Source organism: Capricornis sumatraensis, chromosome 2, assembly GCF_032405125.1.
Source record: "Capricornis sumatraensis isolate serow.1 chromosome 2, serow.2, whole genome shotgun sequence".
In the NCBI taxonomy this organism is placed as follows: domain Eukaryota; kingdom Metazoa; phylum Chordata; class Mammalia; order Artiodactyla; family Bovidae; genus Capricornis; species Capricornis sumatraensis.
Window position 1 is genome coordinate 109,638,617 of NC_091070.1, and position 16,200 is coordinate 109,654,816.

Here is a 16,200-nt window from a genome sequence, read left to right on the forward strand (position 1 = left end):
CAATTGGCTTACCTTTGTTTCTGCTTCTACAGTTTGCTTTTTCTCCTGATTAATGGTCGCATTTTACTTTTTCTCACGTCTTATAATTTTTATTGTATGATGGACATTGAATAAAATAACTATAGAGACTGAAGTAGATGTTTTCTCCCAAAGGGTTTTTTTCCCTTTTATTTTTTTCTGTCAGGCAGAGAGGATAAGAGTTGTTCACTTTAATCCAATTGTGCATTAATCTGGGTCATGGATAGGTACATCCCCTGGATCACTGAAAAAGCAAGAGAGTTCCAGAAAAACATCTATTTCTGCTTTATTGGCTATGCCAAAGCCTTTGACTGTGTGGATCACAATAAACTGTGGAAAATTCTGAAAGAGATAGGAATACCAGACCACTTGACCTGCCTCTTGAGAAACCTGTATGCAGGTCAGGAAGCAACAGTTAGAACTGGACATGGGACAACAGACTTGTTCCAAATAGGAAAAGGAGTACGTCAAGGCTGTATATTGTCACCCTGCTTATTTAACTTAAATGCAGAATACATTATGAAAAACGCTGGACTGGAAGAAGCACAAGCTGGAATCAAGATTGCAGGGAAAATATCAATAACCTCAGATATGCAGATGACACCACCCTTATGGAAGAAAGTGAAGAGGAATAAAAGAGCCTCTTGATGAAACTGAAAGAGGAGAGTGAAAAAGTTGGCTTAAAGCTCAACATTCAGAAAACTAAGATCATGGCATCTGGTCCCATCACTTAATGGCAAATAGATGTGGAAACAGTGGCTGACTTTATTTTGGGGGGCTCCAAAATCACTGCAGATGGTGATTGCAGCCATGAAATTAAAAGATGCTTACTCCTTGGAAGGAAAGTTATGACCAACCTAGATAGCACATTAAAACCCAGAGACATTCCTTTGCCAACAAAGGTCTGTCTAGTCAAGGCTATGGTTTTTCCAGTGGTCATGGATAGATGTGAGAGTTGGACTGTGAAGAAAGGTGAGCACTGAAGAATTGATGCTTTTGAACTGTGGTGTTGGAAAAGACTCTTGAGAGTCCTTTGGACTGCAAGGAGATCCAAACAGTCCATTCTAAAGGAGATCAGTCCTGGGTGTTCATTGGAAGGACTGAAGCTGAGGCTGAAACTCCAATACTTTGGCCACCTGATGTGAAGAGCTGACTCATTTGAAAAGACCCTGATGCTGGGAAAGATTGAGGGCAGGAGGAGAAGGGGAAGGGGATGACAGAGGATGAGATGTTTGAATGGCATCACTGACTCAATGAACATGAGTTTAGGTGAACTCCGGGAGTTGGTGATGGACAGGGAGGCCTGGCATGCTGCGATTCATTGGATCACAAAGAGTCAGACATGACTGAGCAACTGAACTGAACTAAACTGAACTGATGGATAGGTACAATTTTAGTCAGAATTAGACCAACTCTGATATCAATGATCTCAAGAGTGAAATCTGATATATATATATATGTACTTCCTGCAGGCCACTCTCTCTGGCACCCTGTCTCCCAAGCACTGAGACACTGCAGGAGACCTCACTCTGCCTTTTCATCTCAGCACTCAGCCTCCCATGCTAACCCAGTTTTCAACAAATGTCGTGGAGGGGGGAAATAGCCATTTGTTTGATGTTCCATTGAGTTTTATGTATCAACAAACCAGTATGGCCATCAAAAGTGCCACCAGTTTTTCTTTCCTTTAGTAGGGTTCCTCTGCCTTTGTGGTTATTGTTCAGTCGCCAAGTCATGTCTGACTCTTTGCAGCCCCATGGACTACAGTGCACCAGGCCTCCCTGTCCCTCACCATCTCCCAGAATTTGCCCAAGTTCATGGACAAACTGTCACCCTTTTCTCCTTCTGACTTCAATCTTTCTCAGCATCAGGGTATTTTCCAATATGTTGGCTCTTCACATCAGGTGGCCAAATATTGGAGCTTCAGCATCAGTCCTTCTAATGAGTATTCACGGTTGATTTTCTTTAGGGTTGATTGGTTTGATTTCCTTGCAGTCCAAGGGACTCTCAAGAGTCTTCTCCAGCACCACAGTTCAAAAGCATCAATTCTTTGGCACTCTACCTTCTTAATGGTCCAAGTCTCACATCAGTACCTGACTACTGGAAAGAACATAGCTTTGACTGTCTATATGGACCTTTGTTGGCAAAGTGCTGTCTTTGCTGCTTAATGCTCTGCCTAGATGATATCTAATTCTCACCTTGGTCTCAGACTCAGAAAATTCTCAGAGGGAAGAGAACAACTAACAATCTCAGCTTACCTGGGGCTATTTCTCTATATAATTTTAGTTCATCTAGTCCTCTTTGCTTCACAGCCCTCTGATAACTTTTTAAAGTATTACGTTTACAGTTTACTACATAAACTACATACAGTTTATATATTATATTTATATTAAAATACTGTATGTATTGGGCTTTCCAGTTGGCTCTAGTGGTAAAGAACTCACCTGCCAATGCAGGAAATGTAAGAGATGGAGGTTTGATCCCTGGGTCGGGAAAATCCCCTGGAGGAGAGCATGTCAACCCACTCCAGTGTTCTTCCCTGGAGAATCCCATGGACAGAGGAGCCTGGTGGGTTGGGTTGCACATGAAGCAGCTTTGCACACACGGTATGTATTATATATAAAACTGCAATATATCATATCATATATATTTTTAAAGTATTCTATTTTTTCAGTTGCTGTAGTGAGCAAGATGGCCTGCCCTTTGCCTACTACAATAAACTCTGAAGCAGAGGAATTTTTTTCATTTTTTAAATAAATAATATGTACACATTGCAAAGTTTGAAAGGGCAAAGAGTAAACTCTAAGTTTAAAAACCTTTCAGCCATGTAGTTATCCCCAGAAGCAGTAGATACTAGCATATTCTGTATCTTTTCAGATATATGTAGATATGGATGCATATATGAAATAATTCCTCTTTTGAGGGAATGTTTGTGTTTTCCTCTGCATTAGAAAATCAATATTTAATTTTCTTCCCTTGTGTCAAAGGATCTTTGCCAAGATATGTTAAAATAATGACAGTTGGCTTCAGTGTAATAATCCACGTTAGAACATGCATCTCTGCGGTTTCATTTACTCTCCAGAATGGTAAGCGATGCATTTCTGCTGTTTACAAACCGTGTCTTTGGTGTTGTGTTAATAGGAGCCTGAATGGACTAAAGACAAGCAGCAAGAAGAGGTTACACATGAAGATGGGAGACTGCATATGCGTATCTAATTTCACCCTCTTCCACCCTCAGTAAAACAATAGCATGAGATTTTAAACAGATAGAAAACACAGAGACGGGGAGAGCAAAGGAATAGCAGCTAGCAGTTTACAGAAACCAGTCAACAACAGTGCAGAGTAGCTTACCTGTACATACCGTTTTCTCCAGAGTGAATAAAGTAACTTAAAAAGTCAGTGGCACCATCACTTCCTTGACAAGATCCATGTTGCCTAAGCATAAGTCAGTCAAGCACTAATTAATCTGTACTTTAGCATAGACATCCGGATCGCATCCAGTTCTCACTGTCACACACAATCCTATCCTGAGTATCCTGGCACACGTTTCCTACTAGACTTACGTGTTCGTGTCTCTGTCATATAGCTAGGAAGACTGCTGAGTCGGAGTACACAGTTACGTAAGGACTTCCGGGTTGCTTCCACTATGCTGACCTAACAAGACATGAGTATGCCCATTTCTCTATATTTTAGTTAAACTTACTACCTTTCTAATGATTCCCACTCAAAAATGTGAAGTGATATCTCAGTTTTATTTTTACTTTTCTAATTACTAGTAAGATTCACCCTGTCTCTTCAAATTTTTAGCCATCTAGTTTTCTCCCTCTGTGAATTGACTAATCACATTCTTTGCCCATTTTTTTTTTTTTCCTATTGGGTTTCCAGTTGGCTTTCTTACTTATTTTTTGGGGGGAGAGGTTATGGTTGAGGAAGTTCCTCACATGTCAATTATATCTCCGTTTTTTAAGAAAGGTCTTTGTATATTCTAGAATCTAAATATTAGTCCCTCATTTGTTTTAGATGCTGCAATATCTCGTCCCTATCTGTTGCTGTTGACTCTGTCCATGCGGTGCTGTGTCGAAGTCTTCCTTTTCGTTTGCTCAGATTTATGTTTCTCTCCATGCTTGTGCTTTTAGGATCTCATATTTAAAAAATCCCCTCACACCCCAAGGTAGCAAAAGCACTGTTCTGCCTGTTCTCCTACTCGGCCTGTAGTTCAATCTTTCACTTTTTGATATTCATTCTGTTGGAAATTTGTAATTATGTGAGTTACAATCCAAATTTCTTTTTGTAATATACAGTAAGTCACTTTACCCAAGATTATCTATTAAGCAACTCATTAATTTATGCTGCTATTTTTATCCTATACCAGTGATAGAATAATACCATTTTATTACTACGGCTTTCTATTATCTTTTGATATCATGTATAGCAAGTCTCTACTCAGTCTCCTTTTCCAAAATTCCCTCAATTATCCACAGATTTATGTACTCATGTAAGTTTAAAAATCAGTTGTCAAGTTATAAAGCCACCCTGTTGGTATATTGATGCTGCCTGGACTTTGTAGGAGGATTTGGGGGGAAATGTCATCTTTATACTATCAAATTACTTCATTTGTGACTAATGTAGACGTCTTCATTAAATAGTTCTCCTCTTGTCCTTCAGTAATTTAAAATATTTCTCCATACAAAGATGACGTGAATTTGTTCTATGGTTTGTTGTAGGTACTTTAGGCTTTTATTCTATTGTAAGTAGTAGGTTATGTCCTCTTAAGTTTCCTAGGGGATTACTGCTGATGTGGTAGATGATATCGATTTTTGTGTGTTCATTTTGTAGCCAACAGCCTTGTTGAATTCTCTTAGTCTAATAGTTTATTTACCCTGCTTCATTTTCTATGCAGTTAATCAAAACAACTGTGCCTCTTGGAGACACTGTCTAGCATCAGGGTTATGAGAGTGAAATCTGGAAGCCATTAAAGTTCATTTCAAAACTCTGCTTCCCCTCCAGATTGCAAATTTAATGTGTCATTTTCTTCCCGGAGAGTGTGCCTCCTCTACGGGAAGCTAGTTCTAGAACATCCTTTGCCTCCTCCTCACCACCACCTGTGTCCACGCCACAAAGAAGCCTTTGCCCATTGTCCCTTGCCAAGTCCTGAAATTACATAAGTATTAGAGTCCTGAGGACAAGGGTGTGATGGAAGACGTTAAGCAATGGGATCGCAAAGAGTCAGGGACAGAGTCAAGTTTTAAAAGGAAGTGGGATAGGGTGGGGCAGGGGTGAGATGCAGGAGGAGTGACATGACTTTTCAGAGCCAAGAATATTTTGTTATGCAACCCAGAAAGGGAACTTCAACTTCTTGTTGGAGGATTGCCACCACCTCTGCCCAGAATGATGTGATTAAATATGTCAGTGTTGCTGTGTACTCAGGGAAATAGCTCCCCTCAAGGAGTTGCTTTAGGGGAAAATCCGGGTGGGAAGTAGCGAGAAGTAGATGAAGAGAGATTCTCCTGAGCCAGAGAAGGTGTGATGAAGATGAAGCCCAGCAGCCCTCGCAGAGACCCACTGACCCTGGGGTCAGATGTGTGAAAGCCCTGCCTCCTCAGAGGCTGCTCATGGGGAAAGGTGCAGGCGCGGTCTCTTCCGGTCCCAGCAGGGGAGGAGAATCAGAGACGAGCCCACACTGACAGTGGTCTGTGGGGATACGGGGGAAGGGTCCTGTGTTCTGGGCTGTCCTGGGTCTCATCTGACCTCACAGAGTGGGAACTACTCAGAGGAAAACTCCTTTAGAGTAGAAATTCTCCTAACATCTGCTCCAGTTGCTGAAAGTGTATGCCATCCTTCCCCCCAGTTTTTGTCATTTTTTGCCATCTTATCCTCTGTAAGAACGTTTGAGGGTTGCCACCTCAGCATTCCCATCTCCTTTGGCATACCTCACAAAACCTTGAATTTGTCAGCCGTCGAGTCCAGGTAGGATTAATCCTACCTCTAACTTCAGGAGTAGCCCTGATTGGCTCAAACTAAGAAGCACATCCCATCCTGTTCATCTATAGTGCAATTACTGTTCAGTAATGAGTTTTGTGAGAAATAAACACTTTTCCTGCTAGAGTGGACAACGGAGCCTATAATCTAAGTTGCTGATGGTGCCATTTTGAGGATAGGTAAGCCAATTTATCAGAGAAGGCAATGGCACCCCACTCCAGTACTCTTGCCTGGAAAATCCCATGGACAGAGGAGCCTGGTGGGCTGAGTCCGTGGGGTCGCTGAGAGTCGGACACGACTGAGTGACTTCCATTTCACTTTCACTTTCATGCATTGGAGAAGGAAATGGCAACCCACTCGTGTTCTTGCCTGGAGAATCCCAGGGACGAGGGAGCCTGGTGAGCTTCTGTCTATGGGGTCACACAGAGTCAGACATGACTGAAGCAACTTAGCAGCAGCAGCAAGCCAATTTATGCCATTTTCTGTTAATATGACTTCATCTGATAGACTTCTGACTCTCCACTGAGAATTCAGTCCATTAGCCATTTCTTATGTCTTTTCACACTCAGCACATTCTCAGCCCACAAACATCTACTCCCCTGGTGCCCTCACATTGCTAGTCATAGCTCCTTAAACCTCCTTAATCTTTGCTTATTTATCCGATATCCACTTTCTCCTCTAGGCTCTTGCCAGATTAGAGCTCCTGGAGTAGTCAGCCAATGTGGTGCCATTCTTGGTTCAGTTCAGTTCAGTTGTTCAGTCATGTCCAACTCTTTGCAACCCCATGAATTGCAGCACGCCAGGCCTCCCTGTCCATCACCAACTCCTGGAGTTCACTCAAACTCACGTCCATCGAGTCGGTGATGCCATCCAGCCATCTCATCCTCTGTCATCCCCTTCCCCTCCTGCCCTCAATCCCTCCCAGCATCAGAGTCTTTTCCAATGAGCCAACTCTTCACATGAGATGGCCAAAGTATTGGAATTTCAGCCTCAGCCTCGGTCCTTCCAATGAACACCCAGGACTGGTCTCCTTTAGGATGGACTGGTTGGATCTCCTTGCAGTCCAAGGGACTCTCAAGAGTCTTCTCCAACACCACAGTTCAAAAGCATCAATTCTTCGGCACTCAGCTTTCTTCAAAGTCCAACTCTCACATCCATACATGACCACTGGAAAAACCATAGCCTTGACTAGACAGACCTTTGTTGACAAAGTAATGTCTCTGCTTTGTAATATGCTGTCTAGGTTGGTCATAACTTTCCTTCCAAGGAGTAAGCGTCTTTTAATTTCATGGCTGCAATCACCATCTGCAGTGATTTTGGAGCCCCCAAAAATAAATTCTGACACTGTTGCCACTGTTTCCCATCTATTTCCCATGAAGTGATGGGACCAGATGCCATGATCTTAGTTTTCTGAATCTTGAGGTTTAAACCAACTTTTTCACTCTCCTCTTTCACTTTCATCGAGAGGCTTTTTAGGTCCTCTTCACTTTCTGCCATCAGGGTAATGTCATCTGCATATCTGAGGTTATTGATATTTCTCCTGGCAATCTTGATTCCAGCTTGTGCTTCATCCAGCCCAGCGTTTCTCATGATGTACTCTGCATATAAGTTAAATAAGCAGGGTGACAATATACAGCCTTGATGTACTCCTTTTCCTACTTGGAGCCAGTCTGTTGTTCCATGTCTAGTCCCCCAGAAACGCATATCATCCAACCACAAGTAAGTCTCCACTGCTATTTTGGAAATATTCTCACCTTTCTCTTAAGTTCCCAATGTTTTCCTCACATGGTATACCCAAACTGTGCCAGGAGCCAGCCCGAGGAGTCCCGCCCCGGCAAAGGTCATGAGGTTAAGGGGCCCGACAGGCAAAGGTGAGTCAGGCCTTAAGGGAGCCTCGCTGGATCTGCTCGTGCATCCGCCCCAAAACCAGAGTCTGCCTGCCTTACTGCATTATGCTTTTCGCTTATGCTTCTGACATTAACAGGGGCTGTCCCCCACCACTTTCCTCTAAAAGGAATTAACTTAGAGCTCCAGTTAATAAGTCTCCTGGACTTAAAAAGAATATCTCGGCTTAAACCCCTCTGATAGCTTTCTAACTTACCTGACTGGTCTGTCCGGATTTTTACAACTGCGCATGTGAATTGTTTATAGCCTCCCAACCAGAGAAGCACTGAAAGCTTAAGAAATTCTAGGGAAAATCATTAGAATAAAACTGATTAAGGGTTTCATTGTTGAGCAATACTTGCTGCCAAATTTTCATATCTTTTATTTGTTGATATAGTTGGTATATATTAAAAACAAATAGCAACATAGATCTTTTGAGTTAAGTACCTTCTTTGTTATAACCCACTGCACCTTTGTTCTACAAGGATGTAGCTTTATTTAGTACTTTGAAGGTGATGCAGATTAAAGAAAAACACTACAGGGAAAATGAGATTAACATTCATTAAGGAAGAGAGCCATAAAATGTTAACATGCCTTTTGGCCAGAAGATAATGTAAATCACCTGAGACCTTTTGTATACGGAAAGATATGCAGAAAAAAAGCCTGGTATCGATAAGGGTCAGGACTGCTGCCCCTGCATGACTCTGTATCTTCCATTATGTAAAACTTAGGGTATATAAGCTCCTTTTGAAAATAAAGTTATGGGGTTTTTACACAAGCTTGGCCTCCCCTCTGTCGAATCTTTCTCTCTCTTTCTCCCTCTCCCTCCCTCTCTTTTTCAGACTGATCCCTTGAAACACAGAGGCTCTCCATGTCTACCTATTTGCCCATGTGTCTACTTCTAAGACCCATGCGAGAGGGAGCCCAAGGCAGGGCACCCTCTGCTATTCAAGCGGGCGCCTGTGGCCTAACGTAGACGGTGCAAGTTTCTTGTCTTGAGACTTTATTAGCTTTCCGTGTAAACCAAAAAATATCAGTCTCTCTTCTCCTCTATGTTTTCACTACATTATTCTTCTCTAATCTCTCTTTACATTTCTAATTAATCTCTCTTTAATCGCCGACTCCATCCCCATTTCAAATTACCCTGGATCCACCGGGGCTGGACCCGACAAAACTGTCTCTACCTCTTACCTCCTCAGATAACTTCACCCCTGACACCATTGAGAAGATGAGGTCATTTGACCTCAGCAATCATTTTACACAAAGCATTTTGGGGTTCTGCCTACCATCCACAGATGTTTCCTGAACCCCTCCAGGCATACTGTCACTCCAGTGTGTGTAGTCTTTAGGTCTCCACTCTTTCTTGCTTCCTCAGATTATGAGGTATAGTCCTGGTAAGACTAGATGCAGCCTGAGACTATCAGGCTCGTGCACTCTTTTTTGATGTTAATTGACTCTTCCATCTTAAGCAAGTCAAATTTGCTTAGCTCACTCTCTTCATCTCTATACGCTTTAAAACATCTTTAACACATCTTATCTCAGGTGGCCTCGGCCTGTAGTGGCTTGAAGCAGAGTTTTGGTTCCCAGCCAGAGACTGAAGTCAGGCCTTGTCAGTGAGTGTACTGAATCCTAGCCACTAGACCGCCAGGGACCTGTGGCCAGTGACAAGGCCCTGGCCCATCAGCTGTGCAGAAGTGAATTCCCGCAAGAGACAGAAAGTAATGAAACAGGAGAAGTGTTTACTAGGAGGGAAACAAGTACAGTTCATGTGGACAGACCCATGGGCGGGCTCAGGGAGAAAGTCACACCCTTGCGGTAGTCTGAGCCACCTTTATGGGGCGTTTCTTCCAAGTTTCTATGGGCCAATCATTTTGCTTTGCCTGGTTCTGAATCCGTATTTGGTATATGACAGGGTCCTCCCTTGTGTGCGTGCACACGCCTTGGCCAAGATGAATTCCAGTGAAGAGGCTGATGGGTGATAGGCATCACATCACTTACTATGGAGTGGCGACCCTCCCTTTTTGACTTCCAAGGAGCCTTTCTGCACAGGTATAGTTGGGGAGGTTCTCTGACTTCAAAAATGAGGAATAATAAAAAAAAAGAAAAATGAGGAATATGTGGTCTTTTATCTCTTATCTGGGCAAGGCCCAGCTCCTCTCTCACTCCTGGTATTTTGGAGTATCTGTCTACAGCAGAGAAACTATTTAGCCTGGGACCCATCTATCTCCTGCCTCCCTTCCTTCATAGCAGTGCTATGAAAACTCTCATTAAATGTGAGACAGCATGAAAGTGCTAAGAAGGGAAAACTTTAGTTCGCCTCCTTCTATGTAGGGAAAATCCCAGTGTTTCCCCCTGTATGTTTCCTTTCTTATGAGTCTCCTTTACTTACACAGCACATCACTCTGGTCACCAAACGTGTGGAGGTTTTCCCCCACACCAAGTAATTCTCTGTTTGACACTATGTAGTGTCTGCAGTGAGTTACACTGTAGGACATCCAGCTGGTGTCACAGACTGGGAATTAGTACAGAGAAAACCTTCCACATATTTGGTGACAGGATGAAGTGTTGTGTGAGTAATAAAGGAGACTCACAGGAAAGAAAAACATAAGAAGGGGAAAACTGAGGTTTTTCCAAAGTATAGTTCATGTCAGTGAAGTGGGATTTGCTAGAACCACCCTGGCTCATGGAAACATGTGGTCTGGGGAGAGAAAGGATAAGAGGGTAGTGTCTGATGAACCTTTGACCCCTAGATGTCTACCTGGTCACCCATGGTGTTAAACTTCAAGTCTCTACTAATGGAATTTAGAGATGGGAATAAATCTGACTCCTGAAGAGCTGACTCATTTAATAAGAAGGAACTGCATATAATAAAAAGCACACTAAACATATAATCTCTTGGTCATCGTTATCTGTAATAGCTAAAATAAAGAAAGTGCTGGGTCAGAACTTGATGTTCATCCAACCTCAGACTTGGGTTGGTCTGAACTTCAGCCACTAACCTCAAGGCTGCCCACAGTGGGAAAAATTATGCCAGGACAACATAAAGTACCTCTAAGGCCTCTGGTTAGCAAGAAGGTCATCAGTGTGGGGGGAGGGGAAAGCCAACAAACCACTGAAACAGGGAGTATAGTGTGAAGGGTTGTCTCCCAGCAGCATCAGCTTCCTGAAGCACCTTCATTACAATGGATGCTGAGAATGGCTAATTTAGGGGCTATGTCTTTCGTTTTAAATGCTGCTGAGTGGAAGGGCACATTTACATTAAGACAGGACCCACAGTTCACTATTGAACAATCACAGATGGTGTTATATATATACACATAGAGGTGATATAGGATTCCTCATGCACTATGGTACCAAAACCTATTGATGAAACCATGACATCTTCAGTTAGATTGCATGCTAAATTGCTTCAGTTGTGTCTGAATCTATGGGACCCTATCTCTGTCCATGGGATTCTCCCTGCAAGAGCACTGGAGTGGGTTGCCATGCCCTCCTCCAGGGGATCTTCCTGACTCAGGGACTGAACATGTGAGCACACCAGTAAGAGTATAGAAGATTCATGTAAAGCTGTGTCTCCTTTATGTGAATGTTTCCTGGAAATGGATATTATGTCTGGCTGGGGAACACTTTCCTTACCTAGTATTGAAAATTCAAAATCTGTTGATGAACTCCTAGTGGAGGCTACAGTTAGGAGTGTAAATGTTTATGGAATCACAGTACTAGTTGGCAGGAGAATTGGCACATTTGAACAGGTTTTATGTGAAGTGGTTATGTATCTTCTACCTGATTGTATTATGGGGATGGACACCGGATCCGACTGGAGAATATTTTCCCTCTCTAATATTGTAAAACATGGTATGTACATGGTTCATGTACATTCACCCTTCAAGCAACGTTAATTAGACATGCTAAGTAGAATCAATAGAATGAGAAAGACTAGAGATCTCTTCAAGAAAATTAGAGATTCCAAGGGAACATTTCATGCAAAGATGGGCACAATAAAGGACAGAAATGGTATGGACCTAACAGAAGCAGAAGATATTTAGAAGAGGTGGCAAGAATACACAGAACTATACAAAAAAGATCTTCATAACCCAGATAACCACAATCACTCACCTAGAGCCAGATACCCTGGAGTGCAAAGTCAAGTGGGCCTTAGGAAGCATCACTGCAAACAAAGCTAGTGGCTGCTAAGTCACTTCAGTCGTGTCCAACTCTGTATGACCCCGTAGACGGCAGCCCACCAGGCTCCCCCGTCCCTGGGATTCTCTAGGCAAGAACACTGGAGTGGGTTGCCATTTCTTTCTCCAATGCATGAAAGTGAAAAGTGAAAGGGAAGTCGCTCAGTCGTGTCTGACCCTTAGCATGGACTACAGCCTACCAGGCTCCTCCATCCATGGGATTTTCCAGGCAAGAGTACTGGAGTGGGGTGCCACTGCCTTCTCTGAGGGGATGGAATTCCAGCTGAGCTATTTAAAATCCTAAAAGATGATGCTTTGAAAGGGCTGAACTCAATATGCCAGCAAATTTGGAAAACTCAGCAGTGGCCACAGGACTGGAAAAGACCAGTTTTCCTTCCAATCCCAAAGAAGGGCAATCCCAAAGAATGTTCAAACTACCACACAATTGTACTCATCTCACATATTAGCAATGTAATGCTCAAAATTCTCCAAGCAAGTCTTCAACAGTACATGAACTGAGAACTTTCAGATGTTCAAGATGGGTTTAGAAAAGGCAGAGGAATCAGAAATCAAATTGCCAACATCCCTTGGGCCATAGAAAAAGCAAGAGAATTCCAGAAAAAACTTCTGTTTCATTGACTATACTAAAGCCTTCAACTGTGTGGATCACAACAAACTCTGGAAAATTCTTCAAGAGATGGAAATACTAGACCACCTTACCTGTCTCCTGAGAAATCTGTATGCAGGTCAAGAAGCAACAGTTAGAGCTGAACCTGGAACAACAGACTGGTTCAAAATTGGGAAAGGAGTATGTTAAGGCTATATGTTGTCACCCTGCTTATTTAACTTATATGCAGAGTATATCATGCAAAATGCCGAGCTGGATGAAGCACAAGCTAGAATCAAGATTGCCAGGAAAAATATCAACAACCTCAGATATGCAGATGACACCAGCTTTATGGCAGAAAGCAAAGAAGGACTAAAGAGCCTCTTAATGAAAGTGAAAGAGGAGAGTGAAAAAGTTGGCTTAAAACTCAACATTCAAAAAACTAAGATCATAGCATCCAGTCCCATGACTTCATGGCAAATAGATGGGAAAACAATGGAAACAGTGAGAGACTTTATTTTCTTGGGCTCCAAAATCACTGCAGATGGTGACTGCTGCCATGAAAAAGACACTTGCTCCTTGGAAGAAAAGCTATGACCAACCTAGACAGCATATTAAAAAGCAGAGATTACTTCGCCAACAAAGGGCCATCTAGTCAAAGCTATGGTTTTTCCAGTAGTCATGTGTGGATGTGAGAGTAGGACCATAAAGAAAGCTGAGAATTGAAGAATTGATGCTTTCAAACTGTGGTGTTGGAGAAGGCTCTTGAGATTCCCTTGGACTGCAAGGAGATCCAACCAGTCAATCCTAAAGGAAATCAGTCCTGAATATTCACTGGAAGGACAGATGCTGAAGCTGAAACTCTAATACTTTGGCCAACTGATGTGAAGAACTGACTCATTGGAAAAGACCCTGATGCTGGGAAAGTTTGAAGGCAGGAGGAGAAGGGGACGACAGAGGATGAGATGGTTGGATGGCATCATTGCCTCGATGGCCATGAGTTTGAACAAGCTCTGGGAGTTAGTGATGGACAGGGAAGCCTGGCATGCTGCAGTCCATGGGGTCGCAAAGAGTCATTCATGACTGAGCGACTGAACAGAACTGAAATGAGTCAGAGGGTGCTTACACTCAAAATATGAGGGACTAAAGGAGTCTCCCTGCTCAATGTATCTCTGTTTTACTGGTGGGTCTGGGGGACTGGGGTGTGGAAGGATGCTAGTCATTCTTTCTTCCCCACATCATCTCGATTTTTTTTTTTTTTTGTCTCCTTTACCGATGCAGTGGTCACAGGACCAGGGCTACAGCTAGAGCTGAAAATAGGCAGAATCTTAACCAAAAAGTACAACTGTGTTTCTGATCTTTATGGCATAATTACTAATAGCCTATTGGGGCAGGATTCAACCCACTGACAAAATTGGGGCTAACAGGGAAGACAGTTATATGGCTTGGTGGCTAAGATAGCCCACTGGTTCTGCACTATGCAAACTTAGCTCACCTGAACAGACGTGGACTGATGGGGAGGCACAGCCCACACTAGTACTACTGCCTGCAGGACACCCCAGCATAGTCCAATATCCCTTCCAAAGGCAAAAGAGTGGGTATAAACAGAGAGAAGGAGGACTAATAGCAGTTAACAGTAAAGAATAAATGAATTGTAAGGAAAAATTCCCATGTTGCATCAACACCTTGAAAGAGGCTCAGAGCAAGACACGATATTGCCTCAGCTCAATTATGTAAGATGCCTGAAAGGGTGAAGCCATATGTTTGCCGAGAGCATGCCTGCTTTTGGACCTTGACAAGATGAAATGAAAGCCTGCAAACCGGAGTGGTCTTGCCCCAGGAGACAGTCTCATAGAATATGATGATGGACAGGAATGATCTTTAATGACCACTTTGGATTCCAGTAATGTGAACTTGTACTTTTAAACTTGTGTATCATTTTGATGGATTACGGGTCAGTGGCCAAAGACCAGGGTGAGTGGGCTGTGAGAAAAGAGAAAATATACATATTGGTCTCTGTCCCTGACTCCTGGCACAGAACTCCTAAAACCCTTTTAATTCCCTAAGTGATAAGAGCACTCGGAGAATCTTCTGTTCTAAGGAAGTGATGCTGAATGGGCTCCTGCTTGACTACTAGATTTGAGGCTGGTCACAAGAAAGACCAAGCCATGATTAAAAACTTGGAATTTTCAGCTCCATCCATCAGAAAGGGAAGTCTCCATAAAATCCCAAAAGCATGGGGTCTAGAAAGCTTCCAGATTGGAAGCTGGAACACCAAGAGGAGGATGCACATTAACTCTACGGGGACAGAAGTTTCTGCACTAGAGAGCCTCCCAGATCTTGCCTGATGTATTTCTGTATATGGTTGTCCATCTGTATCCTGTATCATATTCTTTAATACACTGACGCAGTTGATGCAAGTAGTTCTAGCAAATGCAATCTGATGAAGGGATCACTGGAACCCCCAATCTATCATCTACAGCAGATCAGAAGATAGGACATCACAAAACTCCTAGAAGAGAACACAGCGAAACATTCTCTGACATGAATCAAGCAATGTTTTCTTAGTTTAGAATTCCAAAGCAATAGAAATAAAAGCAAAAATAAACAAATGAGATCTAATCAAACTTATAAACGTTTGCACAGCAAAGGAAACCGTAAACAAAATGAAAAGAACCTACAGACTGGGAGTAAACGCATGCAGACGATGCAACCGATAAGGGCGTAATTTCCAACATATACAAACAACTCAGACAACTCAACAGCAACAACAAACATCTCACCGTGGCGCGCTCCTGAAGCGTAGCGGTCGCTATGGAGCTGTTGGGCGAGTACATCGGACTGGAAGGGCAGCGACAGCAGCTGCGGGTGCCTTGTGAGGCGCCGGGCATCACCGACCCTTTCCAGAGCTTGCTGTCCGGTGTGGCTCAGATGAGGGAGCTGGTGACTGAGCTCTTCGGCTCTCACGTACAGCCGGACGCACAGGACCGGGGGACAGCGGCTCCCGACGAGGCCTTGGACGGTGGATTCTTTACCAACAGAGCCACAAGGAAATCCCAGGAATACTGGAGTGGGTAGCCTAACCCTTCTTCAGCGGATCTTCCCGACCCAGGAAGGGGAAGTGACTGCTAATTGGTGATGATGAAGATGATTCAGAAGATGAAAATGACACTGATAACAGAACTAATTCAGATGGACCATCTGCAAAACGGCAAAAACCATCTTAACTAGCTTTTACGAAATTTAAAAGACTGCTACCATATTTTATTTTACCACACACTGACATTTAAGGAAGACTTGTGCTCTAATTTGGAAAACGTTTGTTTTTTGCCCTGGGACAGTTTTGTCAAAGAGGAAACTTTTCTGTGTTCATCAAAGAAAGACATAAGTGCATAGAAATGAATCCCTTTTCTTGGGTGAAAAGTCAGTTTCAGATCATGGCAATAAAATAGACATTTAATAATGTGTGACATCCAGTAAGTTGGCAACTGAATTCTTACTTTATACTTTTAAAATACCCATTGGATTAAATTG

General features: G+C 42.9%; 1 protein-coding gene across 1 annotated transcript; it reads left to right on the forward strand.

Moving 5' to 3' along the window:
* The first annotated feature begins 15,480 nt into the window (after positions 1-15,480).
* LOC138071166 (EKC/KEOPS complex subunit GON7-like) lies at positions 15,481-15,893 on the forward strand. The gene is made up of 2 exons (XM_068962612.1): positions 15,481-15,686; positions 15,800-15,893. The coding sequence occupies exons 1-2, from the start codon at positions 15,481-15,483 to the stop codon at positions 15,891-15,893; spliced, it is 300 nt and encodes a 99-aa protein (XP_068818713.1).
* Positions 15,894-16,200: the final 307 nt, after the last annotated feature.